The 14,521-nt window shown below is 46.8% G+C and overlaps 1 protein-coding gene across 1 annotated transcript in view; it reads right to left on the bottom strand.

Moving 5' to 3' along the window:
• Positions 1-851: 851 nt before the first annotated feature.
• LOC117820756 (contactin-associated protein-like 5) overlaps positions 852-14,521 on the bottom strand; it is a 52,153-nt gene continuing 38,483 nt past the window's right edge. Inside the window, exons 9-24 of the mRNA XM_034694675.1 lie at positions 13,231-13,374; positions 12,980-13,139; positions 11,680-11,786; positions 11,142-11,261; positions 7,888-8,088; positions 7,640-7,796; positions 7,394-7,521; positions 7,113-7,283; positions 6,674-6,892; positions 6,339-6,578; positions 6,017-6,244; positions 5,764-5,897; positions 5,601-5,688; positions 4,990-5,205; positions 4,753-4,827; positions 852-4,443 (exon numbers count right to left, since the gene is read on the bottom strand). Coding sequence (XP_034550566.1) covers positions 4,247-4,443; positions 4,753-4,827; positions 4,990-5,205; positions 5,601-5,688; positions 5,764-5,897; positions 6,017-6,244; positions 6,339-6,578; positions 6,674-6,892; positions 7,113-7,283; positions 7,394-7,521; positions 7,640-7,796; positions 7,888-8,088; positions 11,142-11,261; positions 11,680-11,786; positions 12,980-13,139; positions 13,231-13,374 — 2,585 coding nt within the window. The 3' untranslated portion in view covers positions 852-4,246. The remainder of the gene's footprint in view (positions 4,444-4,752; positions 4,828-4,989; positions 5,206-5,600; positions 5,689-5,763; positions 5,898-6,016; positions 6,245-6,338; positions 6,579-6,673; positions 6,893-7,112; positions 7,284-7,393; positions 7,522-7,639; positions 7,797-7,887; positions 8,089-11,141; positions 11,262-11,679; positions 11,787-12,979; positions 13,140-13,230; positions 13,375-14,521) is intronic.

The raw sequence follows: 14,521 nt of genomic DNA on the forward strand, positions 1-14,521 counted from the left end.
CAGGGAACGTCTCTAACAACGTCTCCTTCAAATCTCCCGGTAAAAAAAGATTCACCTCCCTCTGGTGTCTGCCCCTCCTATCTTACCTGCCCATCTATATACACGTCACCCAGTGCAAAACTATCAACCTGTAAAAGTGAGCAACAAAATATATCAAAAACACCTAAGGCATCAAACGTAATCCTATAATTACCTTAAATGAAATAACAATAAATTAATTGATTAAAGTAAAAATAATCAAATATATGAAACAATGTAAATAGCTCCAACAGACATTATAGCCTTCCCCCTTATTATGAGCCTTAATTATCTTCTTTCTGAGCTCAAGACTGATTCTCTTTGTCTTTGGCATGGTGAGTAAGAGTGGTCTCTCTCAATAATGTGTTCAAGGGCCCTGTTTGGAGTCCCTTAAGTAAATTGAATGCTCATTGGATGCTCAGGTGTTGTTAGGAAACCAGCTGACTGCTCAGGTGTGTTTTGAAAGCATGAGGGCTAATATTTATGACCACCCCATTTTCCACAAAATTTGATATAAAGCAAACCTAAAAATGTCTTTTACATTCCAAACTTTACCAAAGCTACAAAAGAGCACTGGTGAATGTTTGATTATATCAAGTTTTATCAATGATGCAAACATTGGGCAGAATTTAAGCAAAATGTTCCATTATTCCTGGGGGGCAATCATTTTGGCCTCAACTGTACTAGTTACCTGTCTTCAGTCACATGACCCTGCAGCTCCATCATCTTCATCCACAGATGCTGCAGAGCCATGAGTTCTTCTCCGTCACACTTTAGTCTGACTTTATTATGAACCTGTTTTCTGTTCTGATCAGTAAAAGCACATGAACAGGTAGGAATATATATCAACTTTTATTATTAAATTATGCATCTTGCCCTAATAAAACCGCAGTTGTACAAATCATTGAGAAGGAGAATAATTACATGACATGGTGCAATGTATACACACAAATAAACAACTCATTCCTCTAGTCCAAATAAATACAAATAACTCAAAAACAAACAATGTCATGGTACCTCGTTGCCTTTTGCTTAGAGCAACATTTAGTAGCAGTCTGTGGCTCCCTGCTGAGAGGGAGTGCAGTTTATCAGCCTATGACTCAAGCCACCAATACATCCGGCCCACAAGGGGGCGCCAAGTCTTCAGCTTTCCAGAGTCTAACTGTGGAGCAGACTTCAGCAGACATCACTGATTTAATAAACCACGCTTTAAAATCACTGACAACTTATGAACAGGCTTGATGGGACGTCACAGACTGTACAACTGAAGTCCAGGTGTACTCCGTCCTGAAGTCCTGGAGTCCTGGAGTCCTGGAGTCCTGAAGTCCTGTCGGTGGATGTTTGGGTTCAGCTGTGATCTCTTCCATCCTTCTGCTCAGTCCTCACTCAAAGTCCTCTCAGGCTTCGTTACTCTGCCGTGAGCTGACAGCTATCCCATCTGCTCAATCCAAGCTGCAGAATAAAAGAGGCTTCAGTCTGTCCGTGCAAAGCTGTTATTTTAACATGACTCCACAAAGTTGTCTGTTACAAAACTGTGTCTCTTCTGGTTAATTGGTTGGTTTATCCTCGCACGACTCTGACTGTTGATGTGTAAACAAACTCAGTGAAAAGAAACATGGCGGATGTGGTAAAGGTTTCTGTCCTAAAAACAAATAAATCTAAAGTAAGACGGACAAACTGAGGGATATATTAGGCACTGGTACAGTAGACGGTATCGGCCTGCTGTTCCTCCTCCCTGTAAAAGCCATGACAGAGACAGCAGTGAGTGTGCTGTGGGCTCACAGGGCAGGCCTGCTCTCCACATCTCTACCCATCATTAAGTTTATTCTACTGAACGCAGAAATAATCAGCATTTGGAGTCAGTAAGAAAAAGTGTGCACATTCTGGAGATGCGTCCTCTTTAAGAGTCACAACAGTTCAGCTGCTGATAGTTTTAATACCTGCTTCAGTGTTCAAAGAAGAGGACAGACACTGTTAACCTGCTGAGCTCTCTGTATGTGAGGAAGTCTGCTACATCCACACAGGACAATAAAACTCAGCAACATAGAAAGAACTCCTCCATCACACTCAGAGATACATGAAGTTTGCACTCCTTCATCCAGTCTGAAGCGTTTGTTCTGTTCCAACCGATGTTGTACCACTTTGGTTCGTCAGATGTTGGGAAAACCAAAGATATGGCACCCTACTTAAAAATGTAGTCCTTTGTCTCGTAGGACGATGTAGTCCTCTTCTTCAAAGGATGTTGTAGTCCTTTTTCTGATAGGATGTAGGAGTTTTTTGTCACGTAGGACGCTAGAGTCCCTACTCATAGGATAAAGACGTCCTTGAGACCACATTGAGAGGATGTAGTCTTACATCCCGCAGGATGCTGCAGGCCTTTGTCTTGAAGGACGTTGTAAGCCTTGGGGGAGATGTTGAAGTCCTTTTTCTAGAAGGATTTTGTACGCCTTTGACTTAAAGGATATTGCAGTCCTTTGTCTCGTGGACTGTTGTAGGCCTTCGTCAAATAGGGTTTTGTCATCCTTTGTCTTATAGGACGTTGTAGTCCTATGTCTAATAGGAGGCCTTTGTCCAGATGCTGTAGTCCTTTGTTTTGTAGGATGTTGTAGTTCTTTGTCCCTGGGTGTTGTAGGCCTTCAACCAGATGCTGTAGTCCTTTGTCTCGTAGGATGATGTAGGACTTGGTCTTTGTGGAAATTGAAGTTCTTTGTGTTATAAGATGCTTTTTTCCTATATCTCATAGGATTTCTGAGCTCTTTGTCTCAAAGGATGTTGTAATCCATCGTCTGTTTGGATTTTGTAGTCCTTCGTCTTATAGGATGTTGAAGTCATTTTTTTCTTGTAGGATTCGTAGGCCTTTGTCTCGTAGGATGATGTTGACCTTCCACCGGACGTTGTAATCCTCGGTCTCATAGGATTTTTTAGTGCTTTGTTTTGTAGGATTTTGTAGTCCTTGTCTTGTCAGATGTTGTAGTCCTTTGTCCCGTAGGATGTTGTAGGCCTTCATCTGGATGTTGTAGTTCTTTGTCACGTAGGATGTTGTAGGCCTTCATCTGGATGTTGTAGTCCTTGGTCTCATCGGATGTTGTAGTCCTTGGTCTGGTTGAATGTTGTAGTCCTTGGTCTTGTTGGATGTTGTAGTCCTTGGTCTCATTGGATGTTGTAGTCCTTGGTCTGGTTGAATGTTGTAGTCCTTGGTCTCATCAGATGTTGTAGTCCTTGGTCTCATTGGATGTTGTAGTCCTTGGTCTCATCAGATGTTGTAGTCCTTGGTCTCAATGGATGTTGTAGTCCTTGGTCTGGTTGAATGTTGTAGTCCTTGGTCTCATCAGATGTTGTAGTCCTTGGTTTCATCAGATGTTGTAGTCCTTGGTCTCATCAGATGTTGTAGTCCTTGGTCTGGTTGAATGTTGTAGTCCTTGGTCTCGTTGGATGTTGTAGTCCTTGGTCTCTTAGGATGTTGTAGGTCTTCATCCGGATGTTGTAGTCCTTTGTCTTGTAGGACGTTGTTGTCCTTTGTCCTGTAAGATGTTGTAGGCCTTCATCCGGATGTTGTAGTCCTCTGTCTCGTAGGATTTTGTAGGCCTTCAACTGGATGTTGTAGTCCTTTGTCTTGTAGGATGTTGTAGGAATTCATCCGGTTGTGTAGTCCTTCATCTAGTTGGATGTTGTATTCCTCTGTCTCGTAGGACTTTGTAGGCCTTTAACTGGATGTTGTAGTTCTTTGTCTCGTAGGATGTTGTAGGAATTCCTCTGGTTGTGTAGTCCTTCGTCTTGTAGGATGTTGTAGGCCTTCATCCGGAAGTTGTAGTCCTTTATCTCCTAGGATGTAATAGATCTTTTCTCATAGGATATTGTAGTCCTTTGTCTTGTCAGATGTTATAGTACTTTTTCCTGTAGGATGTTGCTGTTTCTTTGGGAGTCACAAATCTAATCTGATCTGTTGACTTGATGTTGTTCTTCGTAGACTTGTGAGGTGATGTAACCCCTCTTCTTGTTGGACTTGTTCTTTATGTTTTCAGACTTTGTAATCCGTCTCCTGAAAAGATGCAGTACTCCCTCTGGACATGAATGAGTAGTAAGACTTTGTAGTCCTCGTTCCTGTCAGATACTGTATTTTCATCTGGATGGATTTTGTCCTCCTTCGTCTAATAGGATGATGATAGATTTTGTACTCCCTCATCTTGTTGGATCTTCATGTATACAGATGTGGCGCTCCTCCGTGTATTCAGATGTAGTACTCCTTCATGTTTTCCCTGACGGAGTTGTGGAGGTGCAGCTCTGTCCTGTTGGGGGTCTCCATGCTGTGGTGGTGTTCCTTCTCCTTCATGCTGTGGTTGGTTTTCTGGACTTGTCTCAGGTACAGGAGGCGTGTCACCACGGCCAGCACACAGAGTGTGATGAACACGACGGCTGTCACTACACCTGAGGAGCAGCAAAGACACACATGTTAGGGGGGGACAGACCCGGTACGAGCCAAATACTCTGTCATTGATGTTTTAATACCAAACAGGGTTAGATGTTCTTGTTATATCCTCTATCTGCATTGTCTGTGTGCCAAAGAACTACTGCCTGGGCCATAGCACCTTTTTGGTCTTCCTTACAAACTCCAGGCTAACAAAAAGGCGAGAGGTACACCCAAACTCTGAAGGGAGGGCAAGATTAGGGACTAAGAGCTCTTATCTCCAGGGAGGGTTTTCAAGCATTAACAGGAAAGTCTCCATTCAAACAGACCTGCTATTACAGCCACATCACTCTGTGTATCTCCGCTCTGCTGCTCGTCTTCTTTATTGGCTGCTGCAGAATCATCTGTGGAGCAGAGACACGCTTATTCACAGTGCAGCAAACACACATAATAAACTTGCTGGTAGTGAAAATGATATACGTTTAAAGGATTAGCATAAAAACCATTTCATCACATGGTAATATTTTAAATTTAAAACTGTGTTGAAGTCTCAGAAGGCGACCGACCATGCGTGTTACCCCTCAGGTTGTTGGACGTGATGGAGTCTGCCAACGCGCCACAGTTTGATTGGACGAGTGAGCCCCTGATGGTGACCAACGAGCTGCCTCGGTTCAGCAGCGCCGCTTTCAGAGGAGCCACGTGGTTAAACTGGACCGAGGAGAGGCAGCCGACAAAACCCTCCGAACCTGCCCGAACCACTTCCTCGTGAAAACTCTCTCTCCCTGAACGGATGGATGAACAAGTAGAAAGATAAACAAAGGGAATGTCTGAACTTCCTGTCACAAGTTAAATTTGGTGGTATGGTTCTGTTCTGGGAGCTCCCTGCCCTCCCATGTGCATACGTGGAATGCCAAAGCCTGAGGCAGGGAGAGCACACCTCCCCTGCCTTTCATATGCATACATTAAAAGCCAAGGAAGGGAGAGCAGCAGCAAAGACTCCTATGTACAGAACAGAGTGAGCATCAGTACATACGACCCTGGTTAAAATCAGACACAGCACTAAGAGGAGGAGGAGCTGGGGTGGAGGTGGTGATGACCTCCCGGCTCAGCTTGACTTTGTGGCCTGCCTGATCCAACGGCATTAAATGACATTCAGAGATGAGATAAGAGGACTCACTGATGACTTTTCCCAGAGTCAGGGACCGGATAGAGATCAGCTCTGCATCAGACGACAGCGTGAACTTCCTGTGGACGTCCTGGTCGATCTGAAGGAGAGGATTACAGAGAATGATTAGAGGAACATAACAAGCATCAGCACTTTCTGTGTGTATTCATCTCACCTGTACGTAGAGGTCTCTGCCCTCACGGTGGATTCTGATTCGATGAAGGCGTCCGTCTGCCAGACTGCCGAGGACCGGATTGAACACGTCCGGGTTCCTGTGAGTCTGCAGGTGATACCAGATCTGAAGACTACCTGCACACAGGAACACAGAAACAGGTTTAAGACAACCAGAGGACCCAGAAATACAACCCGGTTTGCATTGGTTGAAAAGAGGTAAGTGTGAGTCATCAGGTGTGTGTGTGTGTGTTTACCGTTGTTGGTGAGGATGACGGCGATGTACTGCTGGCTGAAGGTGCTGACGGTCAGCAGCATGGCGGGGCTGTGTGAGGTCATGAAGCTGAAGGTGGCGTCCTCCCTTGCTCTGCTGCTGCTCTCTCTGGAGACGCCGGACGTCTGGAAGCTTCTGTTCTGCATCACCGAGAACGGCTCCTGAAAGATGAAGGTCAGCGAGGACTCCCTGTCCAACGACGCTGACACCTCTACACACAAACAACGAAAACACACACACAGTTCTTCACATGTGTCATACTCGTTCACCTGTATGAGTGAAACCCTTCCTGGTTCCCCTCTCACCTTCCCTGCAGGTGGGTCCTCCGTACGCCGAGTTGGAGCAGTCGCAGGTGTAGCCGCTGCTCCTCTCGATGCACCTCCCTCTGTTGTGGCAGAGGCTGCTGGAGCCGCTGCAGTAACCCGGACACCCTGAGTTCACCCCAAGCACCGACTTGGCCTTCTCCTCCAGGTCAAAGGTCACACCGTTAATGGTCAGAGTCCGTATGCAGCCGAGGAAACCTCTGTGCTGAGACGCTGATCCCCCTGAGATATAAAAGACACCGCTTTACCACCACGTCATCAGAGGTCTCTTCAGAGTCCCTGCAGGTCTGTGGAGTCACTTTGAGACTCTGTCGTACCTACAAACAGCTGTCCGATGAGGCGGAGGCGTCGGTGTCCATCAGCAGGAGCCTCCAGCAGGCGAGGAGGCAGCTGGTCCACCTGGAGCCACGCCTCCTTCACATTACGCTCCGCCCTGACGTGGTGCCACTGCCGGTCATTCAGAGGGAGAGGGGAGTTCACTGCCAGGAGCACCGGACCGTTCCCAACATCGAAGGAAAATGTAACCACGGAGGGAGCTGAGGGAGAGACACGAGGTTAGGAGAGACAATTCATAGTTTGTCTGCTATGTTGACGATGAATATGACATTAGGTCGGCATGCCATGCACCAAACTCTCTCCTGAGTTTCCGAGTTGTTACTCCGATTTGAGAAGGCATTCAAGTGCATCCAACTCAGAAACTCATCTTTTCCATGTGACCTTCTCTTTCTACTGTGATGTGTTGATGTGTGAACTCACAGCTGAGCTCCAGTCTGATGAAGTCTTTGTGTCCCAGGTTCTCTAGAAAGACTCCTGAAGTAGCGCTGGTCTTAAAGAAGAAGGAGAAGTCAGAGGAGAGCTCGGCCTGCAGGGCAGGGAAGGCGAGTGAGGAAGACTCCTGAGAGAAGGACGCTGCGTTCCAGATCCACCCTGAAATTAAAAAAAGACAGAGAGGAGGTGTGAGCCGGCTTAGAGAGGAGAGGTCTTCAGACTAAACTTCAGACTAAGAGCTGTATCTTGAACACTGATGGATCACCTACTGTCTCCATAACACCGCAGAGGTCCGATGCTGTAGACAGCCTCTGATCCGGCTCTGTTGGTGTCCCCGATCACCATGTGGTTCACAGGAAGGTGGTTTTTATAGGACAGGACTCCTGTGTCATTAGTCCTGTGATAGAAGCATAAACCGACCTTTAAAAACCCAGGGAATAAAACATCCAGCGACCTTTAAAGTTTAACCTTTGGATCATGTTTCAGTTTTAAACGCTGTGAAGTTGTTTCTGTACCAGGAGTCTGAGTCTGCGTCACAGTTACAGAAGTAATTCATGTCCATGCAGTTCTCCTCCAGGCTGCACGAGCACTGCTGCACCCCCGGCAGGAAGCCTCCCCAGTAGCTCCGCCTCTCTCCGCCCTGATCCACCCACCACGCCAAAGGGCGACCGTCTGCAGAGAAACACAGACACGAGCTGAGACGAAGAACAACAAGAGAATCAAACCTGAACAAATCTCTGACGATGTTTTTATCCAACTTTACCTTTGGTGTTAAAAAGGCGGGACTTCCTGCAGCTGTAAACCACTTCCTGTTGGCAGTGCTCTGAGGTAGCGATGATGGCGTGCAGCTGATTGGGGGCGGAGCTATAGTTTAACGTCATGACGTGTGGATCCTGCAGAGACGAGCCCTGAACTCGGACCGGAGCGCTGACGTTGTGACTCACCACCGTCCACACACGCTCCTCTGAATGCAACACACACGTGAAGAACAACACGTTAGCATGTTACAGGAGGTGTCTCAGTCAGAGGTTGTTTCCTCAGTGAGGGTTTGTGTTCATGATTACTCTGTTAAAGCATCCTGGAGATTCTAATGCATGTCCTTCAAATATTTGGTCCCAACACTTCATTAACTTTCTGAAAGTTGCTTAAAGATAAAAATCTTTAAGTAAGAAAAAACAGAAACACATGAAAAGCTTTTTTTGACTCCCTGATGATAAGATTGAGTTTAGTGTCTGTGAAGAGTCTGAGACGCTCTGTGGGGAGTCCTTTGTGTCCACCAACATGTCCCAGAATATCTTCAGTCACAGAGGACACACATTGATTTTAACGACACTGCGAGGCACTAAATACTCCCCACCGGGTTTGAGTTTAACACAACAGAGAGTGAAGAAGTAAAACGTCTCCTGGGGATGCTGATTGGAGGAAAAACAAACTTTTCTGGAGGGTAGTGTATTAACTTATACATCAAACACAGTGTCAGTGTGGTTTACTGTAGAGATGGAACATATAACCACCTTTAACTACGGTGGCCACCTTGGATTTGTTAAAAAAAAGGGACAGTCGACCAGTTGTTTGGGACGGAGCGCTCGGTGACTATCACCAGTTCAGACAGACCAAATGAACATCAAATTCAGACACAGGACACTGGTAAGCTCTGCCGCTGCAATCTTCTTCTGGTGAACCTTTTTTGGTCATAAAAATTGCAATGGTTGCCTGTTTTTGTTTGTTTGATTCCACAGCTTGATGCTTTTTTGTTTTTGCGTTTTTCCCACAGAGGACAGCAGGGGACAGCAGAGGACGACAGAGGACAACAGAGGACGACAGAGGACAACAGAGGACGACAGGGGACAGCAGAGGACGACAGAGTAAGACAGGGGACAGCAGAGGACGACAGAGGACGACAGAGGACAACACAGGATGACAGAGGATGACAGAGGACAACACAGGATGACAGAGGACAACAGATGATGACAGAGGATGACAGAGGACAACAGAGAACAGGAGAGGACATCAGAGGACAGCATGAGAATGACAGAGGATGACAGAGGACAACAGAGAACAGGAGAGGACATCAGAGGACAGCATGAGGATGACAGAGGACAACAGAGGATGACAGGGGACAACAGAGAACAGGAGAGGACATCAGAGGACAGCATGAGGATGACAGAGGACAACAGAGGACAACAGAGAACAGGAGAGGACATCAGAGGACAGCATGAGGATGACAGAGGACAACAGAGAATGACAGAGGATGACAGAGGACAACAGAGGGTGACAGAGGACAACAGAGGAAGACAGAGGACAACAGAGGATGACAGAGGACAACAGAGGACAACAGAGGATGACAGAGGATGACAGAGGACAGCAGAGGATGACAGAGGACAACAGAGGACAACAGAGGATGACAGAGGATGACAGAGGACAGCAGAGGATGACAGAGGATGACAGAGGACAGCAGAGGATGACAGAGGACAACAGAGGATGACAGAGGATGACAGAGGATGACAGAGGACAGCAGAGGATGACAGAGGACAACAGAGGATGACAGAGGATGACAGAGGATGACAGAGGACAACAGAGAATGATAGAGGATGACAGAGGATGACAGAGGACAGCAGCGGATGGCAGAGGACGAAAAAGGACAGTAGAGGACCACAGAGGACGACAGAGGACAGTAGAAGACGACAGAGAATGACAGAAGATGACAGAGGACAACAGAGAATGACAGAGGATGACAGAGGACAACAGAGAATGACAGAGGATGACAGAGGACAACAGAGAATGACAGGATGACAGAGGACAACAGAGAATGACAGAGGATGACAGAGGACAACAGAGAACAGGAGAGGACATCAGAGGACAGCTTGATGATGACAGAGGACGACAGAGGATCACAGAGGACAGTAGAGGATGACAGAGGACACTGGTAAGCTCTGCTGCTGCAATCTTGTCTTCTTCTGGTCAACCTTTTTTGGTCCTAAAAATTGCAATGGCTGCCTGTTTTTGTTTGTTTGATTCCACAGCTTGATGCTTCTTTGTTTTCACGTTTTTCCCGTCATATTTTAAGGAGATTTTCGCCGGACACAAAACGCATGTGGTGGAAAAATTGTCTCCCTGGGTCGGCCATATCCGTTCACACTCTGACAGTGTCGCCCAGTCAGGATTGTAACTACGTAGTATATTGTTTTTTTCGTGCTGGTGGCTTGCACGTATTTGCTCCATCTCCTTCTTCCATCTCTCCTCCCATTTTAAATAAAGACGCAAAAAGTAGGTGACAAAGCTCAGCGCGGAGTACATCGGTCAATTCAGCTTGTCCCTCTTCGGTCAAGTTTCCCTCCCTGCTTGAGACGCTTTGAGCGCTAGGGCGCGGGCGTGTGAGATGCATAGGCGGGAAGAAAACAGAGACAATTTGAAATAGCTGCAGAAGCACGGGGGACCTTTCCAGACTACAGAAATCAAATGAGGTTTTTACATTTTCGGGACAAATTGCGTCCCAGGAGAGATTTTTATTTTCCCGGGACAGCTGGTGAAAAAATTGGACTGGTGCCAACTCTACCTTTAACAGCAGTATCAGGACTACATAATAACCTTCCCTGTCCTCTCTGTGCCCTCAGTGAAACCTCCTGCAGGGAACTCTTTAATTTTGTTTCTCATTAACATTCAGCTCACTGTTTTCAAACACTGTGAGCTGACGTCTCTGAAGGACTGACAATTTATCCTGCAGAATAACAAGAACAAAAGACTATTTCCTCAAGGTTTAAATATTAAAAACCTAACATCCAACATGTTAACTGAGTAAAGCTGTATGTTCTTTAATCTGCATCACTTCAAGCTTCATGTCCTGTCATTCTGCAGAGTCTCAGGTCGTCGTGTTGTGAGGACAGGACGTGGACAGTCTCACTCTGAGGACGCTGGAGTGTCAGGTTGCGGATCGATGCAGAGATCCGTGACTGACTCTGAGCTCAGATCCCAGAGGAGCCCAGAGAGACTAAAGGTGACAGCATGGCCTGCACTCACCTGTCATGTTGCAGTACACTGAGGCGGGCCCCAGGGGGCCACTCCCATCTGGATCGATGGAGTAGAACCCGGAGGAGCCGCCCGTCAGCCCGATGGCCTCGCAGGACGACTCGTAGACGGCTGCAGAGAGGAAGGAGAGTTTTAGAAAGTCTCTGTGGGCTGAAACTTTTTACCAAGTTCATCCTCTCTATGAAGAAGAGATCTTTGATTTACTTTAACCTCTAAAACTATTTAATATTTCCTTCAAGAATAAAGCCCAAAATTTAAAAAACACAAGATCTTCATCAACTATTTTATTAAAAAATTGGAAAGCAGGAAACAAAGCAAAGTACACTCATTATCTGCTGTGGAGGACTGCTTTTAAAACTCTGCTCGGACTAAAATAAACTCCAGGCTTTGAAAAACTCATGGAAATTAAAACATGCTAAGATGTCTCTGATATTTTCTATTGTTAAAAACAACAAAGAAGAGAAACTGAAGTTAGAATAAAGAGAGATAATATAAATAATGAGAGGACGGTCGAGACAGAGGGACTGACAGCTGTGGCAGACGGCTCCAGAGTAGCCGGTCCCTGAACAGTCGCAGGAGAAGGAGCTCCAGGTCTGAAGACAGAGACCGCCATGTTGACACAGGTTAGGAAGACACCTGCAGGACGAGAGGACAGGAGAGGACATCAGAGGACAGGAGAGGACATCAGAGGACAGGAGAGGACATCAGAGGACAGAAGAGGACATCAGAGGACGACAGAGGACGACAAAGGACAGCAGAGGACGACAAAGGACAGCAGAGTAGACAGAGGATAACAGAGGACAGCAGAGGACATCAGAGGATGACGGAGGACGAAAAAAGGACAGAAGAGGATGAAACAGTACAGTAGAGGATGAAACAGTACAGTAGAGGATGACAGAAAATAGTAGAGGACGACAGAGGACAGTAAAGGACGACAGAGGACAATAGAGGATGACAGAGGACAACAGAGGATGATGGAGGACGAAAAAGGACAGTAGAGGACGACAGAGGATGACAGAGGGCGACAGAGGACAGTAAAGGATTACAGAGGATAGTAGAGGACGACAGAGGACAGTAGAATATGACAGAGGACAGATGAGGATAACAGAGGACAGCAGAGGACAAAAGAGGACAAAAGAGGACAGCAGAGTATGACAGAGGACAGCAGAGGACGACAAAGGACAGCAGAGTAGACAGAGGATAACAGAGGACAGCAGAAGACAACAGAGGACAACAGAGTACAGTAGAGGACGACAGAGGACAGCAGAGGACGACAGAGAACAGCAGAGGACGACAGAGGACAGTAGAGGATGAAAGAGGATGACAGAGGTCAGCAGAGGACAACAGAGGATGACAGAGGACAACAGAGGACAACAGAGTACAGTAGAGGACGACAGAGGACAGCAGAGGATGACAGAGAACAGCAGAGGACGACAGAGAACAGCAGAGGACGACAGAGGACAGTAGAGGACGACAGAGGACAGCAGAGGACGACAGAGAACAGCAGAGGATGACAGAGGACAGCAGAGGACAGCAGGGGATGACAGAGGACAGCAGAGGACAACAGGGGATGACAGAGGACAGCAGCGGATGAAAAAGGACAGTAGAGGATTACAGAGGACAACAGAGGATGAAAAACGACAGCAGAGGATGACAGAGGACAACAGAGGATGAAAAAGGACAGCAGAGGATGACAGAGGACAGCAGAGGATGACAGAGGATGACAGAGGACAGCAGAGGATGAAAAAGGACAGCAGAGGACAGGGCTTTGACACATTTCTGTCAGATCTGTTCTTCATTTCAGAATATTTCACCACCGGCTGCGTTACCTGTCTCTGATGTTGCAGGTGTCAAACTGAAGCTCATGATAAACTCCCAGCATCCCTTGCTGCACGTGATGGAGGTTGATGGTCTGGCTGTTGATGGAGAAGAGGCGCATGCAGCCCTGGAAGGACATGGTCGGGTTGTGACAGCCTGTAAGGGGGCAGCCTGGTGGAGAGAACAAAGATCTTCATCTGAACATGCAGGAGGAGGTCTCACTCTGACGCTGGAGGAGAAAACAGATAAATCATCAACACACCTCCGAAGTAGAAGCTGCCTCTGGCCTCCAGCTGGTCCCACTGCTCCAAGGTGGAGGCCGGCTCGCTGTCCAGAGTCAGACTGACCTGAAGACCTCGAGTGTCCAGACTCACTGTGTGCCACAGTCCATCGTTGACTTTGTGACCTGAGGACAGACGACAGATTGGATTTTTGTTTCCAGCAGAGTTGATTAACAACAATCCCAGCACCTTACAGGATCCATATGTAACATCTTTCACTATCATCATTATGATACCCTTGTGTTGTAAGTTATTAAGGAGTTTAATGGACATTAGCAGGAATGAGTGTTAGTAATGGTTCATTTTGTGTGGACTCGGGGGGAAACGTTTGATATCTACTGCTCTCTGAGGATACATTAAACTCTCTGAAGCTCGCCCTGAGCTACGTCTCCGCCTCAGGCTTCGCTCTCTCTGCTCGAGCGGCTGTTTGATGGAATGAGCAGCTGTAGAGGACGGAGCCTCCACAGCTTGTCTCAAAACCCAAGCTTCAGATAACACAGCGGCGTCTGAATGTAGACTGTGATATCACATCAGAGATCTGTGGACCTGCTGACAGGTGTCTGAGGAGGAGACAACATCAGCAGAGTTTCATCATCACCCTGTAGGTTTCCTGTGTTTGATTTCCTCTCATCCAGAAGCAGCTGAGTGTCTGTGTGTGTTTCAGTGATTGAATGGAGGGATGACAGATTATTTAAGATCCTATCATTATTCCAGGAACTGCTTCAGCTCGGTTTAAGCCATATTTCATATCTCGCCCTCAGCAGATGTGTGTCTAACATGAGTCTGGTCCTGCTGGAGGTTTCTGCCTGTTAAAGGAAGTTTGTCCTTGCCACTGTAACTTGCTAAATGCTGCAAAGTGCTCTGCTCATGCTGGATTAAGATGAGATCAGACTGAGTCCTGTCTGTAAGATGGGACTGGATCTGATCCTGGTCTTGATGTTGGGTCTTTGTTAATAATAGAACATAGAGTACGGTCTAGACCTGCTCTGTTTGGAAAGAGTCTGAGGATAACATTTGTTGTGATTGATAATTGATATTATCTGCATGCAATAAGTTATATTTGGCGGTACAGCTCTGTTCTGGGAGCTCCCTGCCCTTCCATGAGCATACGTGGAATGCCAAAGCCTGAGGCGGGGAGAGCACACCTCCACTACCATTCATGGAGCGCTGCCTGCAAGCTAGTTCAGGCGGACAACTCGAGCTGCGCTCATTCATACAGACACGTCATCATCCTCCTATCAACTGATCTCAACATCCTCATTTGGCGGTTTA

The sequence above is a fragment of the Notolabrus celidotus genome, chromosome 10, assembly GCF_009762535.1.
Source record: "Notolabrus celidotus isolate fNotCel1 chromosome 10, fNotCel1.pri, whole genome shotgun sequence".
NCBI classification, from domain to species: Eukaryota; Metazoa; Chordata; class Actinopteri; order Labriformes; family Labridae; genus Notolabrus; species Notolabrus celidotus.